The sequence below is a fragment of the Rhinoraja longicauda genome, chromosome 4 (assembly GCF_053455715.1).
Source record: "Rhinoraja longicauda isolate Sanriku21f chromosome 4, sRhiLon1.1, whole genome shotgun sequence".
NCBI classification, from domain to species: domain Eukaryota; kingdom Metazoa; phylum Chordata; class Chondrichthyes; order Rajiformes; family Arhynchobatidae; genus Rhinoraja; species Rhinoraja longicauda.
In genome coordinates this window covers 45206921-45234240 of record NC_135956.1, presented here as the reverse complement: position 1 = coordinate 45234240, position 27320 = coordinate 45206921, and the positions used below count along the sequence as shown (strand labels likewise).

At 41.1% G+C, this 27320-nt stretch overlaps 1 protein-coding gene across 2 annotated transcripts; it reads right to left on the bottom strand.

The window, feature by feature from the left end:
* Nucleotides 1–1856: 1856 nt before the first annotated feature.
* pomgnt2 (protein O-linked mannose N-acetylglucosaminyltransferase 2 (beta 1,4-)) lies at nt 1857–26325 on the bottom strand. 2 transcript variants are annotated; one of them, XM_078397654.1, is made up of 4 exons: nt 26231–26317; nt 22683–22782; nt 19337–19437; nt 1857–14546 (listed from the first exon to the last, which is right to left on the bottom strand). In XM_078397654.1, exon 4 carries the CDS (start codon nt 14472–14474, stop codon nt 12720–12722), a length of 1755 nt encoding a protein of 584 aa, XP_078253780.1. In that variant the 5' UTR covers nt 14475–14546; nt 19337–19437; nt 22683–22782; nt 26231–26317; the 3' UTR covers nt 1857–12719. The 2 variants fall into 2 exon arrangements, with proteins under 2 accessions (XP_078253780.1, XP_078253781.1); XM_078397655.1 differs by lacking the exon at nt 22683–22782 and having other exon boundaries at nt 26231–26325.
* Between the last annotated feature and the right edge of the window lie 995 nt (nt 26326–27320).

Below are 27320 nucleotides of genomic sequence, written 5' to 3'. Positions count from 1 at the left end.
TCCATGACGACCAAGGTGGCATATTGGCCTAGTCCTATTTGACTGTATTGGCCCATACCCCTCTAAACCCTTACTATCCATATATCTTTTAAAATACATCATTGTGTCCAGTTATATAGCTTTTGCTGGCAGCTCATTCCAGATACAGACTACCCTCTGAGTGGAAAAAGTTACCGTGAGGTCCCTCTTAAATCTCTCACCTCTCATCTTATGCTATGTCTTCTAGATTTGAATCTATCTTGTGACCATTCACTTTATCCATGTCCCTCATTGCACATCTCAATACCATCTCGGCCTCCACTCCAAAGGTCATAACCTACCCAACCCTTTCCTGCAAGTCAAACCTGCAAGCCCAGGTAACATTTTCTAACTCTGCACCCTTTCTAACTTAATGACATCCCTCATGTCACTTGCGACCAGAACACAAACACATAGATTCCCTTCCAAAACCATCAATAAACAGCAAGTAATCTCCAAATCCCAGCTGCATAAAACCTAAAAACATTTGGACTCCACTGCAACAAGAACATTCCAGAAGCCAGCTTGCAATTTTCCAAATGTGTGGTGAGCAACAGATCTGTGAAATAACTCTCCAATCAACATGATCGCACTGATCCCCCTTTATTTGTTGTCAATATTTAATCAACAATATTTTCAATTTCCTTTTCAAAGTTATTTGTGTTTCCACCACCATTTCAGTTAATGAATTTCAGGTTGAAGCAAAGAGCTGCAGATGCTGATTTATGCCAACGATAGACACAAAATGCTGGCGTAACTCAGCAAGTCAGGCAGCATCTCTGGGGATAAAGAATGGATGTTTTCAGTCAGGACACTTCTTCAGACAAATCTTCTTCAGATAAAAGCTAAAAGATTGCATAAAATAAAATATCTTCTCTCCTCGTCTTTTGGACAATCAGTTTAGATCTTTGTTCACTAGCCACATGCTTGTCCTTGGAAAAGTTCTCTTTATTTACCATATGAAATGCTTTTCATTTTTCTTAATCTTCATATTCCACAAAAAACAACTGCAACTTCTCCTGTCACCCCACTGCATAGTCCAGGGGACATCTCTTAAGTCCCTTCTGCACTCTCTACAAGGTCTTGACTCCTTTCTGAAATGCACTGGCCAGAAGTGCATCCATTAATCCAGCTACGCCCTAAGCAACAAATTAGGAAAAAACAGAGTTTGATTTGGACCCATTGCCTCTGTTTATATAAAGGTGAACTTAAGAGAATATTCTAAAAGCCAGAATGTCTAGGTGAGGAGATTTTGGATAAAGAAACAACTCCACCAGCACTTAGGGTTAAATGTGCAGCTTTGTTTTTTGACTTGCAGGACACAACAAACCAATATTTTTTTTAAAGTACATTTTGACAAAGGAGCTGATGGAACAAGTAACCAAAAGATTAATAATAAAGGCAGGGCTTAAAAGAGGTAGAACAGCAGAGAGGAATTAGTGCTGTGGGAGGTACAGGAATGGCCCACAGTAATTCAAATCAAGGATGCTCAGCAATGTGGTAGTGTAGGATACCAGAGATCTGAGTCCTATACTGCTGGAGAATACTGCACTAATAAGGAGGGATAAGGCCTTGGGGGGATTTGAAAACAAGGATGAGGATTTAAAAATTACAGCAATCACCTTTGCGGAAGAGGTTGAGAATGCAGGGGTCCTATTGCAAAATTGCATCTTGCAATTTATTCAATATTAAAGAAATACACAGTTTGAGTATGTTGCCAAAGTCTTTTGAAACAATTCAAACTTTCAATGTAAATTTGCAGATTGAAAAGATAGGTAAGAAATATAGATCAGAATCCAGATGAAATTTGAATTGTCTAATATTTAATAATCCAGAACAGAAGTGTCACGTGAGATTTATATCAACTGTACAAATTAATAAACAATCACACTGCATTCAGCTCATATTTTACTGAAAGAAACAAAATGTGCAAATGTATCTGGACACAATATTAAATAATCTGCCACACCAAAATTATCATATATTTTGTGCATTTCTTGACAACCTGACCAATATAACAATACAATTTATTAATAGACAACATTTCCCAGAGCAAAACAAAAACAACATACATTACAAAACAGACATATTATAGACATTTCAGAATGTTCACAGTCCAGCAGCTTTGCATTATTTCTATGCACTTTCACATTAAATTAAAAATCTTGATTATGCTTGGCTCTCAAAATTGATGCATTTGATGATTTGTTTAATGTTCACGTATGTGTCTGCCAGTCCATTGTGGTACTCGGAGCAAGTGGCATGTTATTAGTCTTCTATCCCAGTGTTATGTGCTCTTCCTATGCTTTGGAATATTGAGCGGCCATGAAAAGGTGCTAGGTAAATGGAAGTGATTTTCTTTATTGATCTATTGTAATTGATGTCATTTACCAACATTCACATTCAATCAATGATACGCACAGAATTTAGGCCCAATCATTAGAAGCTAGCCTTGGCTCATTTTGAATCAGCCTTTCCATTCCAGAAACTTGAGCACATATTTCAAATGCAATATTAAACTGTGGCTTCAAGACCTCGTTTAGTTTGATATAAATCTTCCCACTATGTTAAAGAGCAATGGAGTTCCGGAGCAGGTTCCAGTCTCCTCGGCAACACTGATCCTTCAATCAATATTACTACAATCAATATCACAGAGTAGTTTCCTAAATGTAACAGTAACCACAATTCATTTGAGGCAAGAGAGTCACTACATAAGTTACTATTAGTGTAACTGTATAGAACACTGCAGAAGAGGTTTACCAGAATGCTGCTTGCATTAAAGTATATTAGCAACGAGGAACGGTTGGACACACATTTGTTTCCCCTGGAGCATTGGAGGATGGGACAGACCTGATAGAAATATATAAAATTTGAGAGCCATAGATAGGGAAGACAGTCAGAACCTTTCTCCCAGGGTGGAAATGTCCAAGACCAAAGGGTATATGTTCAGGGTGAGTGGGACAAAACATAAAAGTTATGCAGGCGCAAGTATTTTTTTGGTACCTGCAACACGCTCTCATGGGCGATGGTGGTGGAAGCAGATGGTGTTTAAGAAACTTTTAGGCAGGCACATAGATTTGCAAGGAATGGCAGGATATGAATCACATGCAGGCAGAAGAGATTAACTTAGCATATTGTTCGGCACAGACGTTGTGGCCTGGCGCCAGTTCCTGTGCTGTACTGTTCTATGTTCTACATTAACAGTAGACTGCTATTCAGCAATCTCACATGAGCAGCATCTAAAGTAGGAGATACAGTCTCCATCCACACAATAACTTGCCATTACATGTACATTATCCTGATGTTGACCAACAATAGAATCCTATGCAATAGATTGACAACATACTCTTCAATGTTACATCCTATGCTGTTGATATTTTGGGGTGCATCACTAGCCAGTAGCAATGATGGTTGCTTCTAGATCAGGCCTTTCATTGAAAACTTCATAAACTGGCACACTCCCAGGATCCTTGATACCATTTCATGAGTGAGATTGGCTAGTTACCTGAATACTTTACAAACACAATGACCCAAGTAGTTCATCACTCTCTACAGAGAGACATAGAAACATAGAAAATAGGTTCAGGAGGAGGCCATTTGGCCCTTCGAGCCAGCATCGCCATTCATGTGATCATGGCTGATCATCCACAATCAATAACCCGTGCCTGGCTTCTCCCCATATCCCTTGATTCCATTAGCCATTAGAGCTCTGTCTAACTCTCTCTTAAATCCATCCAGTGATTTGGCCTCCACCGCCCTCTGTGAGAATTCCACAAATTCACAACTCTCTGGGTGAAAAAGTTCCTTCTCACCTCAGTTTTAAATGGCCTCCCCTTTATTCTAAGACTGTGGCCCCTGGTTCAGGACTCGCCCAACTTTGGGAACATTTTTCCTGCATCTAGCTTGTCCCGTCCTTTTATAATTTTATATGTCTCTATAAGATCCCCTCTCATCCTTCTAAACTCCAGTGAATACAGGCCTAGTCTTTTCAATCTTTCCTCATATGACAGTCCCGCCATCCCAGGGATCAATTTCGTGAACCTATGCTGCACTGCCTCAATTATAAGGATGTCCTTCCTCAAATTAGGAGACCAAACCTGTACACAATACTCCAGATGTGGTCTTACCAGGGCCCTACACAACTGCAGAAGAACTTCTTTACTCCTATACTGAAATCCTCTCGTTATGAAGACCAACATGCCATTAGCTTTCTTCACTGCCTGCTGTACTTGCACGCCAATGTTCTGTAAGACAAGCATCTAACTCAATATGCGACTCTTAAATCTAGAGTACAAGAACCATTCAAGGAAGGAAGTGCAGACTCACCAAATGTATTCTGACATCACTTTTCAATAACACAAATTGTTACACCAAGGATGAAAGGAGAAAGATTTTCACTTCCAAACTCACACCTAAATCACTCAGCATGCCAACTTAAAAAAACATATTTATAGTAGTAGCAGAGTATATGTAGTATAGCAAGTGATGTACTATTGAAGTCTGCAAATGTGCTGAAATATGGCAGCCAATACTGCTCCCACAAGCAGTAATGTAATAATAATCAGCTGCTGATGCTGTTTTAAGGATAACTACTTAAGAAATATTGCAATGGGATATTTTATGTCCACTTGAGAGATAGGAGACCTCACTTTAACTATGTTAAGCGAAGGATCATACTTTCACAAGCTCAATTCTCCCTCAATACTGCACTGGAACATCAGCCTAATCCTTTATTCTGCAGCATCCAAAGTGGCAACAGAACACCCAAAGGCCTGCCACAGAAGTGCAGGTATTACTCACTCAGTTCCCCTATGCACCACCATTAGTTAAAAATCTTAGAATTAATTGCCTAGTATTCTCATTGGATCAGTAATTTCATGTCAAGGTCTGCACTGGTTTAAGGATAGTTAGCATTATGATCAAGTTAGGAAAACCAGGAGTATACCCCGCATCTGGAGAGCAAAAATCTTTATCAGTCGTTACCTATATCTTGCAGTTTCTTCAAACACATTTGTAGTGGTAGCTCAGACTTGCTACGAATAATGTTTCTGGCTGTCAGCATCAGGCTCACATCTGCCTTAAACATCTATTGAACACTCCAGAAACTTGGAGATGCATCACATAAATAGGAAGGGAGTGACATCAGAGCATTGCACTACTGATTATCCGATTGCTGCTGACAGCTAGTCAGTGACACGGATGCACAATTCATAGGGTATAAATTAATGCTGGAAGTGGTGCTCTAGTTTAACTTTTTGTTCACTTATGGCACTGTCTAAAAAGAAATATTCTGTAGAACTGTAGAAAGAATCAAGGGATATGGGGAAAAAGCAGGAACGGGATACTGATTTTAGATCATCAGCCATGATCATATTGAATGGCCATGCTGGCTCGAAGGGCCGAATGGCCAACTCGTGCACCTATTTTTTAATGTTTATATGTCTCCAGGAGTTTATGCTTCACACAAGCATCCTCACAACCTAATTCATATTTCATGTATTGTCAATGAGCTGGCCACCACTACTTTGAAGGGCTTCTTGCAATTCACTAAACAGCAATCTCTCTTCTACAGTAACCAATTGGCTTCAGTTGTGTAACTAATAGCATCTGATGTGATTTGCAATCCAAGCTTCCTGAAAATACAGACACAATAAACTGAAGATGCTGGAATCTTGAGCAAAACAAAGTGCTGGAGGAACTAAACGAGTCAGGCAGCAATTTTCAGATGATGTTTTGGGCCAGGATCCTTTTTCAGACTGGGGGGGGGGGGCAGGGGAGGAAAGCTGAAAAAGGATGGGAGCATGACAGCCTGGCAAGTGGATACAGGTGAGAGGGAGTATTTGAATGACAGATGCGTGGAGAAAGTGGCAAACGCTAAAGGTGCAAAGGAAACAGAATGTCAGGCAAGGAGAGAAGGGGACAAATGAAATGCAAATCCAAAGGGAGGGATATGTGTGGAAGGGGGAGAAAACAGGGGGAATAAAAGGAAAACAGGAAACTTGGGGATGGGAGATGAGTGTGGGAAGGAGGGGAAAAGAGAAGGGTCGATACAAAACGCTGAAGCAACTCAGCAGAACAGGCAGCTTGTCTGGAGAGAAGGAAGGGCGACGTTTTGGGTCGAGCCCCTTCTTCTGACCGATGTCAAGGGAGTGGGCGGTACAGATATAAAATGTAGTCGGAGACAGTAAGACTGGTCAGAGAATGGGAAGGGGGAGGGGATGGAGAGAGAGGGAAAGCAAGGGCTATTTGAAGTTAGAGAAGTCAATGTTCATACCACTGTGGTGCAAGCTGCCCAAATATGAGGTGCTGTTCCTCCAATATGCGTTGGGCCTCACTCTGACGATGGAGGTGGCCCATGATAGAAAGGACAGTGTAGGAATGGGAGGGGTAGTTGAAGTGTTGAGCAACGGGGAGATCATGTAGGTTTAGGGGGACTGAGTCGAGGTATTCAGTGAAACGATTGCCGAGCCTGCGCTTGGTCTCGCCGATATACAGGAGTCCACGCCTGGAACAGTAGATGAGGTTGGAGGAGGTGCCTCACCTGACAAAAACTGTTAGGGTCATTGGACGGAGTCAAGGGGGGAAGTATAGGGACAGGTGTTGCATCTCCCGCAGTCACTGGGGAAAGTACCTGGGTAGGGGGTGGTTTGTGTGGGAAGGGACGAGTTGACCAGGAAGTTGCAGAGGGAACGGTCTCTGCGGAAAGCAGAAATGGATGGAGAGGGGAAGCTGTGGCCAGTAGTGGGATCCCATTGGAGGTGGAGAAAATGTTGGAGGATTATGGTGCTGTATGCGATGACTGTTGGAATGTTGGCCTTCATAACAAGAGGAGTTGAGTATAGGAGCAAAGAGGTCCTTCTACAGTTGTACCGGGCCCTGGTGAGACCGCACCTGGAGTACTGTGTGCAGTTTTGGTCTCCAAATTTGAGGAAGGATATTCTTGCTATTGAGGGCGTGCAGCGTAGGTTCACTAAGTATTTCTCATGCATAGGGCAAAGGTAGTCTGGAATTCTTCCAAGAAGCTTCTGTGGTTTACAACCTCAAAAATAAGTTTGTTAGGCAAGTGTATAAACAGAGTTAGATAAAGGTCTGGAATGATCTAAATTGTTGGTAAAACAGGTTAAAGGAGCCAAATCATCCATTTGTATTCTTATGATCAGTTATTTTAAAGCAGGGAATAAAATTAATGTGTACTGCATATATTATGGCACAAGTTCTTGTATCTTGCAAAATTTGAAAAGGTTTTGTTTTTCTTGCCCAATGGTACAAATGAGGTGAAAGAGATTAGTAGCTGGTTTTATATCTCCACCCACCTACCTTAATATTCTATTTAATTGAAGCCAAAGGGTAAGTGTTTTGGACATGGGCAATAAAACAGGTTATCCAATTACAATTTGCAATGAAGCACTGGCTCTATCCCCTCCCCAACCCATCCTACATCTAGGGCAATTTCAAATTTTGGCTTACTGAAACTACCTTCTTTCCATAAAGGACAAAAAGTATTGAGAAAAAAGTTGGAACTGGTTCCTCCATTGAATTAGGCAGACTTCCCTAACCAAAACGCTTCTGGTTTGGATTTGTATAGAACATTGTCCAGCAATCTCATCTGTTTTGAGAGTGAAGGGCTTGTTTTGAGATTTCTTTTCCATTGCCACAGTAGAATAATGACAATGAAATAATTTACTTCCTTTTAAGCAATCCCCTCTCCTCCACCTTTCCTCATGAAAGAAGCACTCTTTAGGTGCACAAAAGAGAAAACCCAAGTAGAAGGCACTCGTTTGTTTAGGCCTCTAGCAGTGGATTCTCTGCACAAAAAAAAAGCACCAGCAGGTCCTTAAATGGGCCACTATCCATCACCACGCACTTTGGTCCCTTTCTCCATCTGAGGCAGCATCCATAATTGCTATTGAGGGAGTGCAGCGTAGGTTCACTAGGTTAATTCCCGGAATGGCGGGACTGTCGTATGTTGAAAGGCTGGAGCAATTAGGCTTGTATACACTGGAATTTAGAAGGATGAGGGGGGATCTTATTGAAACATATAAGATAATTAGGGGATTGGACACATTAGAGGCAGGAAACATGTTCCCAATGTTGGGGGAGTCCAGAACAAGGGACCACAGTTTAAGAATAAGGGGTAGGCCATTTAGAACGGAGATGAGGAAGAACTTTTTCAGTCAGAGAGTGGTGAAGGTGTGGAATTCTCTGCCTCAGAAGGCAGTGGAGGCCAGTTCGTTGGATGCTTTCAAGAGAGAGCTGGATAGAGCTCTTAAGGATAGCGGAGTGAGGGGGTATGGGGAGAAGGCAGGAACGGGGTACTGATTGAGAGTGATCAGCCATGATCGCATTGAATGGCGGTGCTGGCTCGAAGGGCTGAATGGCCTACTCCTGCACCTATTGTCTATTGTCTATTGACTGATGGGGTGGAAGGTGAGGACAAGGGGGACTCTGTTCTTGTTACGAATGGGAGGAGGGGGAGCAGGATTGGAGCTGTGGGATATCGAGGAGACCCTAGTGAGGGCCTCATCTATAATGGAAAGGGGGAACTCCCATTTCCTAAAGAATGAGGACATCTTCGATAACCTGGTATGGAACACCTCATCTAGGGTGCAGATGCAGCGTTGACGGAGGAACTGGGAGTAGGGGGATAGAGTCTTTACAGGATGGAAGAAGTGTAGTCTAGATAGCTGTGGGAGTCAGCGGCTTAAAGAAAAGAGAATAGTGACTGGCAGGTGGAAGATGGTGGGAATCTGTCCATACTGGGGTGGGGGGACTTGGGAAAGATAGAGTAGGGTGGGTGTGTTCTTAGATGAAATTAAATGTTCACACTGTTAGGTTGTAAGCTACCCAAGTATAATACGAGGTGCTGTTCCTCCAGTTTGCATGTGGCCCTACTCTGCCAACGAAGGAGGCCAAGGACAGAAAGATCAGTATGGGAATGGAAAGGCGAGTTAAAATGGTTAGTAACTGGGAGATCCAGCAGGTCTTGGTGGACAGAGTGTAAGTTTTTGGCAAAATGGTCACTAATCTCTGCTTGGTCTCACTGATGTAATGGCCAAATCATGCATACGTGAACTTCTGTTTCACCTGGAAGAGCTGCTGGGATCCCTGGATAGAAGAGAGAGAGAGAGAAGTGTGGGAATTGGTGTGGTTGCAGGGGAATATACCAGGGGAAGGGGTGGGTTTCAATATGATCTCACCATAAGTGACAACTTCTCATCCCCATCCCTTTCTGCTTTTGGTTCTGATGACTCTCTCCACAGGTCCTTGGTTCACTCATCCCTTCCCACCCACAGAGAGTTCACTCCTCCAACAAAAGTGATCTCAAATTAATTTATCTGGTTGCTCATGTATATATATGATATTTTGAAAATATGTCTTTCCAAACTTCAGGTGATCACAATGGAAGTTACAAATCAGTTTTGTGGAATTTGATGACTGTGATGTCAGAAGAATACTGGGAAAAATATCATCTTTTACCCCAACAATCCAATTTGAATAGCAAATGATTATCTGTAGTGTTTTAAACTGAATATGCTTCAAGTTCTGGATTGGCTCAGGAAGTTCCAATTGAAGATATAATTGCAATCTGCTGCAATTGGAATCATTCTTCCCCCATGCCAGTGTTCAATCAAATCTTGAATGAACAATGCACCGTGGTTAAGACTGACTGTAAGAGGCAACGTTTGAATTGAAAAGTTGAGAGTTAGTCAACAGGAGAAAAAAGTGAAAAGAGCGTAAAGGATAAAAGAGATGAACGAAACCTGCAAGATAGAACATCTTGAAATGCACGAGTATACACATAAACCTACACACACAGCAGTGAAATATATACATCGTTTCAAGTATATATTCTGAGAAAATAACTGTGTGTTCAATGTACCAATGATTTCCTTCAATGAAAAAGAACATTTACCTGTAAACACCATTAAGGTGAAATTGTTTCAAGCTGTCAATAATTTCAGAACAATACTAAGGTAATGAAGACAATGGGCCTGATTTTGCATTCCAAGAACCAGGCCAATGACACTGATCATATCAACACACACTGAAACAGTACAGTAATTTCAAGCAAGCAATTGCGGGTTAAAATTCCTTTCCCTGTGTATTGGACTGCAGGACAACAAATTATAACAATACACATTCAATATTTAAATTCAACTTCTGGCAAGATCAATAGCATAACCTCAAAAATGAGGATTTCCTGTGATCCATGAACACATGGAGTCCCTATTGCATTGACACCAGGAATGATCAGCGTTAAGACTGAGCAGCAAATAATGTATAGATAAGATGGTGTGAATTTCATCTTGCATCAGGTTAACTCATGGATCCAATATTGATTGCAGTTATTAAATGTATTTTAAATACATGTCATTAACTCAACTCCACTCGGATTAAGTAATGCATTTCTGAAATCAAGGAGGCAATGGAGGTTGTGTACCTTGAACCATCATAGTCCTTTGACCATACTTCCACAATGCTGTTGTGCAAAATCTTCTAGGAATTACATCCAGTGATAATAGAATGGTGGTATATTTCCAAGTTGGAATGGTATACAGCTTAGAGGGGAGCCTGTGAGCTAAGGTGCTCCCATGCACCTGCTACCTTTGCCTTTCAAAGCAGTAGAGGCCACAGATTTAAGAAGTGCTGTCAATGTCTGTTTGTAGATGGTACAGCCATGTTATGGTGGTGAGTGAGGGAGCGAATATTCATGGTTGTCAAATAGATAGCCTTGTCTTGAATGGTTCTTGAATGGACATCTAGATAAATGGAGGATATTTCAATACAATCCCAACCTGTGCCTTGCAGATGGCGGGGAAACTTTGGGAAGTCAGAAAGGGAGTTACCAGCTGCAGAATTCCCATTCTCTGACCTGTTTAAGGTAAACCATTTATCATCAAGTTTCCTCATAAGAATGAAAATATGCTGATTCTAAATGTGTCATAATAAATGAAATCTATGCAATTCACTTTGTCACCTGCCAAGTCTTTGGAAACCAGAAAATTTCTGTTGGTATCCAAACATGATTTTTTTTTCCCCCACAAGATCAATTAGCCTATTGAAGACTATTCTGTTGGAGGTCACGTTGTGATGGACTGTTGATGTTCTGAATGGCTTGCCAATGAAACATTTGAAACCACAGAGGATCATAGGCTTTCATCAACAGATGTTCCAGCAATAGACATGGTATTTTGGCCCATCTTGGGGATTTAAAAAAAAAAACTTACCCTCTGCTCTGTGGTTTCCAATGCAGGCACCAGACTAGGGAGATATATCTGTCAAATCTAGATTTGCACCTAATCCACTTACATTACTACATAAAACACGTAATTATTCATGTGGAGCAAGGAAACACCATAGAAGTGAAGATTTTAGAATTATATTTAGCTGTGGTGTGGGCACAATTCTGTTAGTTTGGAGATACAGCCAATTAAGATTACACCTTGAATTTAAACAGAATGCTCGAGGAAACCTTTGGTGCCAAAAGGTGCAAGTCCATGTTTTGGAGTGAAATCCTGCTTCAGGAATAGTTTGAAGGCGGCTTCCTGTTTTCTACAATGTGACTTTCATGAGTCTCTCTCACATATTCTAGCTCTGCGGTCTCTGTTCCTGGACAACATGTTTATCTTCATACTACATCAATGTCCCGTGTTCAGTTGCAGCCATTTTTCCACAAAGCTGCAGTAATTTGAAAGAAGGTTAAACGATCGTAGTTTGAAAACTGTTTTTTTTTTTAAAGCCATGAACAGAATTTCTGAACCAGGAGTTTTTATTAAATGTTCAATTGAAAGCTGATGGCAACAGACATGTGTCTATCTTGTGTTCCACGAAGTCCCTTCAGTGCATGGAATAAAGAATCTATGAAGATTCCGAACAGGAAGGTTGAAGAAGGTACTTTCCTAGCAACTGAAAATGGGTTGGGATTTGGTGGTCACAGTTTCACAAGCCACTGATTGTTTTCACCAGTCAGAAATGAAGTTGTTTGCAATTGGAGAGAACAAGTTGTTACAATGAGAATTGCTGTTGGATCGAAACAAGTTTTACAAATGCACAAAAATATTTCAACCACCAGGTTCACTTTACCTAATCTACACACTGGCACATATGCTTTATTGCCTGTGGCTTGGATCACATGAACCATGCATGATACTCTCAACAGCTATGCCTCACGATTGTTGATAACGTTTTAGCTGTTATTTTCCCATTTTGCTCAATTGGTGCGTAATACATAAATGTCATTCATAAGACCAAGGTAACTGATATTATTTCTAAACTCCAGCAGTGGCTTCTTTGAGGTTTTAAACACTCACAATTCCACGTGATCACGTAATACAATATGCAGTGGCACCATTAATGTTCACAGTTGAACCATCAACACCAAACTTCTGATTTGGGATGCCTTCGAGTCATTTCCAACATCTACTAAAAGCCAGTCAAAATGCTTAATACTACTCTTTAGTGTGATCCATCACAACCAGAGCGAATTTCATTTCAACTAGATCAGTTGCCATTTGAACTGTGTTTCATGCATCAGATCACAACTGTGCACAAAGCCCCAATATAACTCGTTATTTAAGATCAGTTCTGTATTCATTACACACTCTTTCAACTACAGGGCTAACAGAATATTGAATTACACACTTTTGAGCCACGCAACGTAGTGCAGGATGTTTCTTCCTTGCCCACCCAGCAATCTTGCCTTAAGTGTTACAAGTCAGCGCCTCTGCAAATGGACCGAGGAGGTTTTTATTAAAGATGCACCTTATCCAAACCAAATAAGTTGTAAATGGTTTAATGTTTTCTACAAATGTGTAGTTCTGGTGAGGCAAGATGTAGGGCATGTATGTGTTCTCACCTTGTTCCTGGATCCAAACCTCATACTTCACATCCTTTACTTTTAGGTACTTCAGATTCCAAGGTACTTGCCAGTAGATCGACAACTTTGCCTCACTGGCGCTCTGGACAGACGCTTGACACACGGAATCTCTCACTTTCCCAGGATGTATTATACTTCTTGCTTTAAGCTTCCCAAAAGGTGGTTTGGATATCACCGACTGATGAATTACAGTGACCATAGATGGAATATCTACCAGGGTATCCTGATAAATACGGAAGAGCCATTCGGCATTTCGGCAGCACAGGTGACGAGGAACCTCTTTGCTCTTTATTATGCGTTCTTGCTCAGCCTTTTCAAGGTGAGCAATTCCACCTTGTTCCCAGGGCCTGTCGGGATAGGTAACAGTATTCTCTTCCTTAGTATTCTGCCAGGCAACATACTGAAGGTCCATGCTCGGGAGAGATGCCAAGGTTTTATAGGGCGTGTAATGTTCTGGGTTCACTCCATAAGGGAAGAGTTCAACGACCACACCACCCCGGGGCAGAAACAGTGCCATCACCAGTTGTGATCCATGCATGCTGACCAACATAGAGGCCCCGCTAATCAGCCTAACAAGATCTCCAAAGGAATTATCATCTAAAGACACTGCAATGGTCCTCATCTGAAACTCCTGCGCTAGACCTAGGATTAATTCTGCTTCATTCAAAATCAACCTGTTGATTGTGCGACTGAATAGCACAATATACTCTTCGCCACTGGAGCCTGCAGTAATGTTTAACTTTTCCACAAGTGATTGTGTGAATTGCCTAATTTCATTTCCAGATACTAAAATATTTGCTTTTGGTCCCTGAGGTTGGATGAAACCATATTGATACCAAGTTGTCATTTTTGACAACCCAACGTAAGACTTTGTAAAGCAAAGCAAACTTCCAAGATTTTTCAATTGTTCCTTCAGAAGAGGTTGTTTGTTGCTAAATAATTTGTACAGCTCAAAGTGCAACCCTTCATTCCACCCTTCCATGAAGACCAATCGCGAATCTTCATTCAAGTCTGGGAACTGCTGCATTGTGTAGTAGATTGGGAGCAGATCGTCATGAAAGATGTGCATGAGGTTGTCTGGATTGAACCGATTCATAATCAGTGCAACATCCGGCACAAAGACTGGCTTATGCATGAACTTAAGTGCAGCAACAGGCAATTCCACAAAATTGAAGTATTGTGCGGTGTGATCTTCTACTGAAGTCAGGTCTAACAGAGCAGGCTGGAACCGTCGTGAGCCCAGGTTTGGTAGCAGTACAGAAGCATTGCCATGGAAGAAGACAAACTCTTCAGCCTCAGTAGAATAGCAGAGTGACTCAAACCGACAGACCCGCTCAGTATGCATTTTCCCTGTGCAAACCATTCTAGTGCCATTTTCCGTAAGAGCTTGCAGGGCAGCATGGTAGTCAATCTTCACTTGGGACAACTCTTGGGTTTGCTGGGAGAGCAACAATTCTTCCTCTAGTGAAGTGGCATGCTCCCACAACTTGACATACTTCCACAGTACTGCTGCCAGGATGGACACAAGCAGAGCATTGAAAATGATTGCTATGCTCATTCTGCAGCTTGATTTATACATGTAGAGCTGAGTGCATATCACACACAGCAAGGAGATGGCAACGTGGCCCCTCTCAAGGCAGAAGTGTAGACCCTTAAAAAGATAGTTTTGTTAGGCAACAGCTTTTATTACAAAACATTGAAAAACTGAATTGCATCCCTTAAAAGGATGGCAATCAAAAGGAGACAAAGAGGAAGAGGAGCATTAATAATTTGCATTAATATACTGCCTTCCATTTAGTAAAACATTCCTAGCAGTACTTTGCGGCAGAAGTAGCAAAAGAAAACTTGACACCAAACCACAAAGTCTTTTTTTTTAAAAGTTATAGGGATGTGTTATTGGGAATCAAATCTAATTGGAGGGGCAGAGAGCCGTCAGGAAAAACATCCTGGGTTAGCAACCCAAAGGATGGTTGCCAATGGTGCAGTGATTGAAGATGTAGGTAGAAACTGCAGAAGCTGGTTTAAACTGTAGACACAAAAGCCTGCAGTAACTCAGTGGGACAGGCTGCATCTTTGCAGAGAAGGAATGGGTGACCTTTCAGGTTGAGACCCTTCTTCAGACTGGTTAGGGGTAAGGGAAACTATAGATATAGACAGTGATGTGGAGAGATAAAGAACAATGAATGAAAGATATTCAAAAATGAATGATATATTGGAAACAGGCCAGTGATTGAAAGCGGAGAAGATCAAGGGATTGGAATTGAAGGCATGTTTCCATGCTGAATCTCCCTACGACTCAAAGACAGGACTTGACAGAGGGATGTGGCAAGGAATGTGTTGGAACCAGTATGAGAATTTTGTAATTATAATATAAAATAGAATTATAATACATGCTAGATCAACAGCCAATGGAGGTCAATGTTCAAAGGGTGATGAGCAATGGAATGTAATGCAAATTAAGAGTGGAATAAGATGTGTAAAGCAGATGAAAAATGGGAGACAACCTGGGAAGCAGAATGGTCTCCCTGACCAAGAAAAATCATTCCTTTTCTCTCCTCTCTGGAAGCCTCCGGGACCAATAGGGCACCATAGTGATACGGTGGTAGATCCATCACTCCAGGCAAGACCTTGGGTGCCTTTGCCAGAGTTCGGAACAGTGTACCTCTGCACTATGGAGCAGTTGCTTTCTTTGAAAATTGTCCGTAACATGATTTTCCATAGACGTAAATCTTATCCCCCCCTCTCTATTGATTCCCATCATATAAATGGAGATGCATTCTTCCAGGAAGCTTTGCTCTCAACAGCAAAGTATCCCATGGATGTGTAAGCCATAGGCAGGGATTCAGATTGTATTGTAGATGGAAGGGATTGTTATTCTGATTAACTGGGAATAAATGTTACATGGTTTAACAAAATATTGTTGCACAAGTATGAATAAAGAGATATCACCTACAAATGCACACACATAAAGGGATTGACACATTTCAAGTTCTGCTATCTTTAAGGTCAAAACAGCAACAGCAACTAATAGTCAGGTGATAGAATTACATAATTAAGTTGAATATTACATTTTGTGGCAGTAAACTATTTATATGAAAAGCATTATTTATTTGCAGCCAAGAAGCAGTGGACAAACTTACCTTCTCCCAACTACAAAATATGCTCCAGTACATTTCAGTATTCATGCCCCTACCAGCTCTAATCTCACATTTCTGCTGTATTTTACAAGCATATTTTGTAACCCTTTTTCGAACAGTTAGATAAAATTGTTTTTAAAACTAAGGATTAAATTTTAACCAAACTCCAATATTTGGGTTTCTCCACCTTCATCCACATTAGATCAGTGTTAAACTGGAAGTGCTGGATGTTTTCTTTTTAAATATGCATCGCTCTTATTCTACTCAAGTTGCTGTTTTGTTCTCTTGCTTTTTAAAATTATTTCCTACAATTTTGGCCTCTCAAGGTTGATCACATGGTACTCTTCCAACTCCCTGGGAGACAAGGTTGGAAATAAAAACAAGGTCAACTTTTTCACAGCCAAGCAGGAAATGTTAGCACTGAAAAGTGCTGTGAACCATCATTGTGTGCAGCATGAATAAAACAGTGCAAAATGTTTCTTTCTCAAGTACACCAAAAGTTTTAGTCATGAATGCTATTTGTGTCAAATATCGATTGCATCAGTGAGCTCAGAATAGAACGACATATGGTTACACATCCATTCGCTGCCTATCTTTCTCACAAATTCACAGGTTTCCTGTGATGCTTCTCATGACAGCTCTATATTTTATACCTCAGTCATAGTTTCACTGAATGGTAACCATCTGAAGCAAGTCCAAATCTGAAGCAGGGTCCCGACCTGAAATTCACCTATCTATTATCTCCAGAGATGCTGAGTGACTGCAAAATTATTCCAGCACTGTGTCTATCTTTAATACCTCAACCCTATTGTATTTTTCCATGCCTCTCCTCACATCAAAATAGGTTGAACGTCCAGCTTTCTTTGTGTTGTACGAACAGAGGCTTCTTCCCATTTCACACTCCCCCTACAGATTCCTCTTATTCAACAGAATGGCTCTCCATTTTCCCTTCAGCACAGATGTAACAGCACTGATCCATGAGTAGAGGTGGTGAAGAATGTTGGAAGTTTACTCGATACTGATATTCTAGGTTTGCACATATTTTGTAATGAAGATGAGGGATATTTAATATTACTGAGCCAGACCTCATTAAACTATTTTCCCACAGCTTCATGCCCAACATCTTTTCCAGGATTATTGCCAGTCCACCAATAACTTCTTTGTGTTGCCCAACCTGAATTTGCAATGCTGCAGCTTCTCAAAGATTCCTGAGTACATTTTATTCTGGAGATGATGCTGCAATTCATGCACTGTGAAACTGGAACTAAACTAGAAATAAAGTCACTTGACCCATCAAAGTCCACACTGTACATAAGCATGCAGGTACAGCAGGCAGTGAAGAAAGCTAATGGCATGTTGGGCTTCATTGCGAGAGGATTTGGGTGTTAGGAACAAGGAGGTCCTACTGCAGTTGTACAGGGCCCTGGTGAGACCACACCTGGAGTATTGTGTGCAATTTTGATCTAATTTGAGCAAGGACATTATAGCTATTGAGGGAGTGCAGCGTAGGTTCACTGGATTAATTCCTGGGATGGCGGGACTGACATATGATGAGAGAATGGGTCGACTGGGCTTGTATTCACTGGAATTTAGAAGGATGAGAGGGGATCTTATAGAAACATATAAAATTCTTAAAGGATTGAACAGGTTAGATGCAGGAAAAATGTTCCCGATGTTGGGGGAGTCCGGAACCAGGGATCACAGTTTAAGAATAAGGGGCAGACCATTTAGGACTGGGATGAGGAAAAACTTTTTCATCCAGAGAATTGTGAATCTGTGGAATTCCCAGCCACAGAAGGCAGTGGAGGCCAATTAAGTGGATGTTTTCAAGAGAAAGTTAGATTTAGGTCTTAGGACTAAAGAAATCAAGGGATCTGGGGAAAAATCAGGAATGGGGTACTGATTTTTGATTAGCCATGATCATGAATGGCGGTGCTGGCTCGAAGGGCCGAATGGCCTACTCCTGCACCTATTTTTTTCTATGCTCACTTGGTGTATGTGTAAATTGTCCCTAGTGTGTGTAGGATATTATTAATGTGAGGGGATTGCTGGTTGGTGTGGACTCTCACTCTAGCCTGTCAATTCCATTTAAGATCTTGAAAAAATATTTAAGGGTGTATCAGATTAACTTTTTCTATATTGAAGGGAATATACACCTATGTGCAATGCTTCTCCAAAGGATAATATATTCTTTGTGATACAGTACCAAAATTATACACAATGCTCATAGTCTTATCAGAAAATTACATCATTATAATTATGTATTTAGCTCTTCCCTATATAATTCTGTCCCACCAATTTATACAAACTAACATATCAAAGGGCGGCACAGTGGTACAGCTGATAGATCTGCTGCCTCACAGCATCAGAGACCTGGGTTCAATCCTGACCTCGGGTGATGTCTGTGTAGCGTTTGCACATTTTCCCTATGACTATATGGGTTTCCTCCCACATCCCAAATGTGTGCAGGTTTGTAGGTTAACTGGCCTCTGAATTACTCCCAATGTGCAGAAAATGGATGAGAAAATGGGATAACAGAGAACTGGTGTAAAGGGTGATCAATGATCAGTGTGGACTCAGTGGGCATAAGGACTTATTTCCATGCTTTATATTTCAATCAATTATCTCAACCACTATTTTTTTAAATTATGCATGGAAATCTAGTCTTTTTGGACTGCTACTATGTCTGGCATTTCAACATTTAAAAATGCTTGGAATTACCATTCTTTGCTCCAAAATGCTAAACAAGGACCTTTGTTGAAATAGAAGTGCCAGCCGCAGTGGAATAGTGCTTCAATCGCCAAATTTGCCAAAAACCCATCCACAAAATCAACAATTCTTTACAATTTATTGGCAAGAAAATATCCCGTGGAAAGGAAAAGACACATTTTTAAAATCTGGAACTTAAAATCTGTCCTAACAGATTGAAAGAGCAGAATAGAGGAGAGGTGTATTGTAGTCACTGTTGATTGGTTACAATGGGCTTATTTTATAATGCATTTTATATCTCAGGGACAAATACTACTAAGTTTGAGTAAAAATACTAGAGCACCACTACATCCCAACTGCTCTTGCAAACTCTGAAGAGACCATCACAGTGTATATTGTAAGAAATTTGACACTAGTTCTCCAGGCTGCCCTTGATTTTGGAATTGGCTACCGATTGAAGCCCAAGAACCATAACCAAAAAACAAGACAGTGGGGGAAAGGGTGGGACCACTAAATTGTATTCCAATATATAATCTTCACATCTCCCATCTGTGTTGTATCTAACGTCGGCATTTTTGTACAAGTGAAAATTTACCTTGTGAAGCTCTTCAGTCTTGGGAAGCTATTGATATTTTGGCCTAAAACAATCTAATTTGGTGCAGCACTTTACACACTTGAGCGTCCATTTGAAAAAACCTGAGAAGTGGAAGATAAAACAAATCTTCAAAATGGTGTTCAATATTGTTACATGGTATAAAGAAGCAGCAGGCATTCAGCATAAACCAAGACTGGCTTAGATAGTAAACACATTAAAACTTTGAAGAGATATTCTAACATTTCACTGGCCCCTTACTTACAAAATATAACCATACATATTGCAAGGCTATGATAAATAATAAAATTGTGCCTTCTCTGCATTAGCCAATTAACACCTTTTGCTTAATTATTTATTGCACCTTTTTTTAGGCTTAGGGGTATGTTTGCACATTGACATGTTCACTATTAGTTCACTATTGGCACCCTTTTCAGGAGTGGATGACATAATTGAGCAGTGCCAATATTCAAGATAGAGATAGATAGGTTCTTGATTAGTACGGTGTCACAGGTTATGGGGAGAAAGCAGGAGAATGAGATTAGGAGGGAGAGATAGATCAGCCATGATTGGATGGCGGCGTAGACTTGATGGGCCGAATAGCCTACTTCTGCTCCTATCACTTATGATCTATGATCTTATGAATAAAGTCATTCTCATCTTGAATATTCTGCATACACTCAGCAGAACTGACTTACACATCTGAACACTGACTGGAAGTTAACAATCCTTAGAACACAAGAACAAGGAGCAGGAGTTGCCCATTCAATCCTTCAGGAAGAACACTGGAGTAACTCAGCAGGTCAGGCAGCATTCCGGAGAACATAGATAGATAGCATTTTAGACAATAGATAATAGGTGCAGGAGTAGGACATTCGGCCCTTCGAGCCAGCACCACCATTCACCGTGATCATGGCTGATCATCCACAATCAGTGCCCCGTTCCTGCCTTCTCCCCATATCCCTTGACTCCGCTATCTTTAAGAGCTCTATCTAACTCTCTCTTGAAAGCATTTTGGGTCAGGATACTTCTTCCGACTGATGAGCAAACCCCACAAGATATTTGTATGTCACAATAAAATCTGCTTTCATTCTTCTAAACCTCAGGGATTAAAAGGTTAGCCTACTTAATCTCTCCTCATATTGCATACATGGAATCCTCAGAACCAGCTGCACTCATTTTCAACTCTGTGAAAACATTGGCATATCCTGGGTGTCAGGTCCTTTCCACCACTCAAACTCATTCCTTTACCCCTCCCTTCTCTTCAGTATCTTTCAGGCTCTGACATCCTTCCTTTCTGCTCTACAACACTGGCCTCCACACTCTTATTACACCTTCCCACGTGGTACCTCCTTTAAATGTCTGTTTAAATAGAATGAAGGTGGGAACAAGGCGAGATTAATACTGCTCTCCCCACAAACAAATGTATGTGTCTGAGGAGGGTGGCACTAAAAGTGGTGGGAAAATAGTCAGAGTTGGGCTATTATTGTTCTGACAACAAGGATGATGTGCAGTTATGTCTCATACTAAAAATAATTTCTGAATCTAAAGGAACCCAATATTCTGGTTTTCCAATATAAAATGGCAGGACTCAAAGGTGCTGCAAACTGACATTGTTAAACTGATATTAAATATTTGTTACATGTAGCTTTCTTCAAATAATATTTGTGAAATTATCTCTATATGACAATACATTAACAGAGGAATTTGTGGACATTAATTACAGCATAGCGGGAGTGGTAATCTGGCCTTGGATCTCATCTCAATTGGAGAACTCAAATTATTCTTGGTGCCTCTATTTAAGATGGCCTGCAAAGCAAAACCTGGGAACTATAGGCCAGTAAGTCTAATATCTCTGGTAGGAAAACTACTGGAGTGGATTTTGAGGGTAAGATGCAAATGCTTTTGGACATACAGGGGTTGATCAGGGATGGTCTGCATGGATTTGGGCAAGGGAGATCATGTCACAAGAAATTGATTGAGTTTTTGGAGAAGTAACCAAGGCGTCAGATGAGGGCAGGGTTGTAGTCATAGCCTATGTGGAGTTTAGCAAGGTCTTATTTTTAAAAAAAGGTTTTGCATAGTAGGCTGCGCTAGAAAGTCAGATCACGTGGGATCCAAGAAGAGATACAGAATTGCCTTCAAGGTAAGAAGCATTGAGTAGTGACAGGTGAATTTCAGACTGGAGGGCTGTGGCTAATGATGTACCTCAGTGATCAGTGCTGGGCCCACTGCTGTTAGTCATCTATACCAACGATTTGGAAGAGAATGTACAAGGCATGATATGTGAATTTGCAGATGATACTAAAATAGGTGATACCTTAGACAGTGAAGACAGTTATCAAGAACTTAAGCACGATCTTGATCAGCTGGCAAGTGGGCAAAGGAATGGCAAATGAAGTTTAATTCAGATTTGCGAGGTGTTGCATTTTGGGAAGTCAAACCAGGGCAGAACCTTCAGTGAACAGGAGGGCGCTGGGGAGTGTTGTACTCCTAAATCCCACTGCTTTTCAAGTACAAAGTTCCCTAAAGTCATATCGCAGGTAGACAGAGTGGTGAAGGTGGCTTCTAGCACACTGGCCTTCATCAGTCAGGGAACGGAGTATAAAATTGGCACATTATATTACGGTGGTTATTGATTTTGTGAGGTCACATATGGAGTATTATGTTCAGTCTTGGTCACCTCCTATGGGAAAGAAGCCATTAAGCTGGAAAGAGGGCAGAAAAGATTTATGAGGATATTGCCAGGATTTAAAGGCCTGGGCAATAGGGAGAGGTTGAGCAGGCTTCAACTTTAGTTCATGGAGCACGAGGTCGAGGGGTGATCTTACAGAGGTGTACAAGAACATGAGGGAAATATATAGAGTGAACGTAAAACTTTTTCCCAGTATAGGGGGATCAAGAACGAGAGGCCATAGGTTCAAGGCGAGAAGGAAAGGTTTAATAGGAAACTGAGAGGCAACTTTTTCCACACAGAGAGTGGTGGGTATATGAACAAGATACCAGTAAAAGTAGTTGAGATAGGTTAAATGACAACAGTTAAAAGCTATTTGGACATGAACAGAAAAGGTTTAGAGGGACGTGGGTCAAATGCAGGCAGATGGGACTTTTTGGTTGGCATGGATGAGTTGTGCAGAAGGGTCTGTTCTGCGTTGTAGGACTCCAATTAAATAAAATGCTAATATTTGTAATGATGACCATTAAACTCTCAGATTATCTTAAAAATCTGTGGTCGCAATGTTTAACATGTATATGTTGTCTGTATTTAACTACATATTGGTTGTTAGAATGTGTGTGTTTGTGCACACCTATATCTATTGCTGGTGTTAACAGTCCATTGTAACCTTACCAGTATTTGCTAGCCAAGATCAGACAGATTTGGGACAGAGTTAAAGAATGGCAGGGCTTTCAGTCACCTTGCAGCATCATTAATTCAACCAATACCTAACCTGAAGGTTTAAAGAAAGTGCAGAGAAAATATCAGATGTAAGTCTTAACAGAACAGATAAACATTTGCAGATCAATTCTTTGCAGAAATTAAACTTTATTACTTCAAACAAAGCACTGTACAGATGAAGGTTAGGCATTCCATTACAGAGCCATCGTATGTTCACAATATACACATCACACAACTGAGCAAGAAAACACTTCCAATAGCTCAATCCCCATACTACCAGATTCCATTAGGATACGCAGCCCATTATAAAAGAGATTCAATGCCTCTGTGGCATGCATCTCACTGCATTGTGGCTTTCTTTCACCGTTTAATATGCAATTTCATTTATAAATACAGTCTCAAAGCTTGATCACAAGACCAAAGAATCCATGTTGACCATGAAGCATCCATTTATACTACTCCTGCATGAATTCAATTTAATTCTCCTACATTCCCATCAATCGCTCTAAATTTTGCAATTCACCATCACACTCAGAAAAATTTACAGTGGCCAAATAATCAACTGACCCACTCATCTTTGGGATATAGGTGGAAACAAATGGCTATGATAAAGGATTGAGATGCAAAGTATTAAAAATGTCGCTGATTAAACCGCTAGGTGATATAGAAAACTTATGTTTATAAATGCAGAAGATTGCAGAAATACATTATCAAATTAAGAGAGGGGCCAAAATGGTGGCAGACGAACTTCAATGAAGAAAAATATTAAGCAATCTACTCTGGATCTTATCAAAATCAGAATATTTTCCAAATAGTGAAAAAAAATAACAGCAGGGAGACGCTGGACTTGGAGCTAGAAAACCCCTAAAAAATTAAGTAGTCCAAATGATCAGTTATATTGCATAGGAAAGGGAGGCTGGAAATTATGTTACAGTTGTATAGAGTTCAATGTTGGCTCCATCAGCTTCAACATGTTCATTCCTGACAACTGTACATTAGGAAAGTTGTACTGGCATTGGTAGTAAGCAAGGTGTTGAAATGTACAGTAATTCACCAGCAGAGATTCATATTGTGACTTGAGCTTTCAGTTTCAAGCACAGCATCTTCCAAGAGTCAAGAGTTTTTTTATTGTCATATGTTCCGAAACAGAACAATGAAATTCTTAGTTGCAGTGGCACAACAGAAATGTAAACACAATACTCACAACTATCAGGCTGTTGAAAACTACAAAACACTAAATATACTATGAACAATCTTGATTGCACTATGGACTTTGGGCCGTTCGATTTATTAAATTGTTTATTATGTTATCTATGAGTACTGTGTTTACAGACCTGTTCTACTGCTGCAAGTAAATTTTAAATTGTCTGTTGTCAGTTCATATGACAATGAAACACTTGACTAATGGTATTAAACTACAAGGATTTGTTACACAAAATAGGCAGGCACTCCCTTGAATATAGGAGATTATGGGTTATCCAAGTTAAGATGCACAGAATGATTGATTAAATGATTCATCAGGGTAGATCAAGATAAACTATTTCTTCTGGTAAAAATGATTTGAATGAAGGGGTATAGAATTAATGTGAAAGGAAGTATTTCTCATGCATAGGGCAAAGGTAGTCTGGAATTCTTCCAAGAAGCTTCTGTGGCTTACAACCTCAAAAATAAGTTTGTTAGGCAAGTGTATAAACAGAGTTAGATAAAGGTCTGGAATGATCTAAATTATTGGTAAAACAGGTTAAAGGAGGCAAATCATCCATTTGTATTCTTATGATCAGTTATTTTAAAGCAGGGAATAAAATTAATGTGTACTGCATATATTATGGCACAAGTTCTTGTATCTTGCAAAATTTGAAAAGGTTTTGTTTTTCTTGCCCAATGGTACAAATGAGGTGAAAGCAGATTAGTAGCTGGTTTTATATCTCCACCCACCTACCTTAATATTCTATTTAATTGAAGCCAAAGGGTAAGTGTTTTGGACATGGGCAATAAAACAGGTTATCCAATTACAATTTGCAATGAAGCACTGGCTCTATCCCCTCCCCAACCCATCCTACATCTAGGGCAATTTCAAATTTTGGCTTACTGAAACTACCTTCTTTCCATAAAGGACAAAAAGTATTGAGAAAAAAGTTGGAACTGGTTCCTCCATTGAATTAGGCAGACTTCCCTAACCAAAACGCTTCTGGTTTGGATTTGTATAGAACATTGTCCAGCAATCTCATCTGTTTTGAGAGTGAAGGGCTTGTTTTGAGATTTCTTTTCCATTGCCACAGTAGAATAATGACAATGAAATAATTTACTTCCTTTTAAGCAATCCCCTCTCCTCCACCTTTCCTCATGAAAGAAGCACTCTTTAGGTGCACAAAAGAGAAAACCCAAGTAGAAGGCACTCGTTTGTTTAGGCCTCTAGCAGTGGATTCTCTGCACAAAAAAAAGCACCAGCAGGTCCTTAAATGGGCCACTATCCATCACCACGCACTTTGGTCCCTTTCTCCATCTGAGGCAGCATCCATAATTGCTATTGAGGGACTGCAGCGTAGGTTCGTTCACTAGGTTAATTCCCGGAATGGCGGGACTGTCGTATGTTGAAAGGCTGGAGCGACTAGGCTTGTATACACTGGAATTTAGAAGGATGAGGGGGGATCTTATTGAAACATATAAGATAATTAGGGGATTGGACACATTAGAGGCAGGAAACATGTTCCCAATGTTGGGGGAGTCCAGAACAAGGGGCCACAGTTTAAGAATAAGGGGTAGGCCATTTAGAACGGAGATGAGGAAGAACTTTTTCAGTCAGAGAGGGGTGAAGGTGTGGAATTCTCTGCCTCTGAAGGCAGTGGAGGCCAGTTCGTTGGATGCTTTCAAGAGAGAGCTGGATAGAGCTCTTAAGGATAGCGGAGTGAGGGGGTATGGGGAGAAGGCAGGAACGGGGTACTGATTGAGAGTGATCAGCCATGATCGCATTGAATGGCGGTGCTGGCTCGAAGGGCTGAATGGCCTACTCCTGCATCTATTGTCTATTGTCACGGGTCAGGGTTACCTTACGAATAAGGTCTATTGCCTAATGACAGACCGACTTATTAGCTTGCATTCAGCACAACACGCATTAAATATATTAAGACAAACGTCATTAATCATAGGCAATGGGTCAGAAGGATACAATGTGCACACCTGGTTATATTGTATCAAACGTACACACACCCTGCCCTGTATCCGTGGTTATCCATGGAATTATTGAACAGAACAGTACAGCATAAGACAGACCTTTCAACCCACAACGTCTGTGCCGAATATGATGCCAAGACAATCACTTATCTACCTGCACAGTCTATATCCACCCCCATTCCTTGCATGTCCATATGCCTTTTGAATACAACTAACGTATCTGCTTCGACCAGCACACCCCAAGGTTACATTTTTGCAACAAATATTTCAGAGCATCGTTTATTGTATCTACTTCACGAAAGGAGTGTCGCCTGCTGTCGTCCACTTACTCTGGTTCCCAGAGTGGCAGCGTTAGTGCTGCACACTATCAGTCGCAGGCCCGGCCCAGCGCAGCCTCCCACAGCGCAGCCTCCCCCTCCCGTCCCGTCAGGTCGACGCACCGCCGCCGCCGCCGCAGCCACGCGTGATTTCCACAGCGGTGCAGACCGCCGCTCCAACGCCAACGCAACGCCGCTCCACGCACTGTACGGCTGCACTCTGCGTGTAAACACAGCGCTTTCGTGTGGTGACAAAGATTGTAATGGGATCCGAATCTATCAATTACACTGATTCATTGTTTGGAAAGCTAGAAAAGGCGAAATCTCCAAATCCAGTCATTGGATTAAAAATCGAGATTAAAGATTGACTTCAATCCAGTTACAAACCCCCATCGTTCGGTCGGCACTGATTCTATCCGCCTTCACACCCCCAGTCGCGGATTGAATCAGATTGGTCACAACCTGCGTGTCTCACCTGACCTTGAATAAAGCTTCTGAATTCTCTGTCACGGAAGGCAGTGGAGGCGAATTCACTGGATGTTTTGAAGAGTTAGATTTGGCTCTTAGAGCTAAGGGAATCAAGGGATATGGGGAGAAAGCGGGAACCGGGGGTAGACACAAAATGCTGGAGTAACTCAGCGGGACAGGCAGCATCTCAGTCTGAAGAAGGGTCTGGACCCGAAACGTCACCCATTCCTTCTCTCCAGAGATGCTGCCTGTCCCGCTGTGTTACTCCAGCATTTTGTGTTTACCTTCGATTTAAACCAGCATCTGCAGTTCTTTCCAACACAAGCAGGAACGGGGTAGTGATTTAGGATAATCAGCCATGATCATATTGAATGGCGGTGCTGGCTCGAAGGGCCTGCTCCTGCACCTATTTTCTATGTTTCTATATCCAATCCTCAACATCTAAGATCTCCAACCTGCATTTCCCATGTTTCCTGTCCCCGCCCCTGCTTCAATCATTCCTGCAGCCTATCCTAATCTTTTTTAACCTTCAGACTTTATTAGCAGACCTTCAACTTGAGTTCTAAGGTCTAATATCCATCATCCTTCTGCTCATTGTATTCCTGGAGCAATACAATTGATATTGAAATTCTCG

Excerpts from the sequence above, each read along its gene's own strand:
- pomgnt2 (XM_078397655.1), bottom strand. The coding sequence starts at position 14,474 with ATGTATAAATCAAGCTGCAGAATGAGCATAGCAATCATTTTCAATGCT.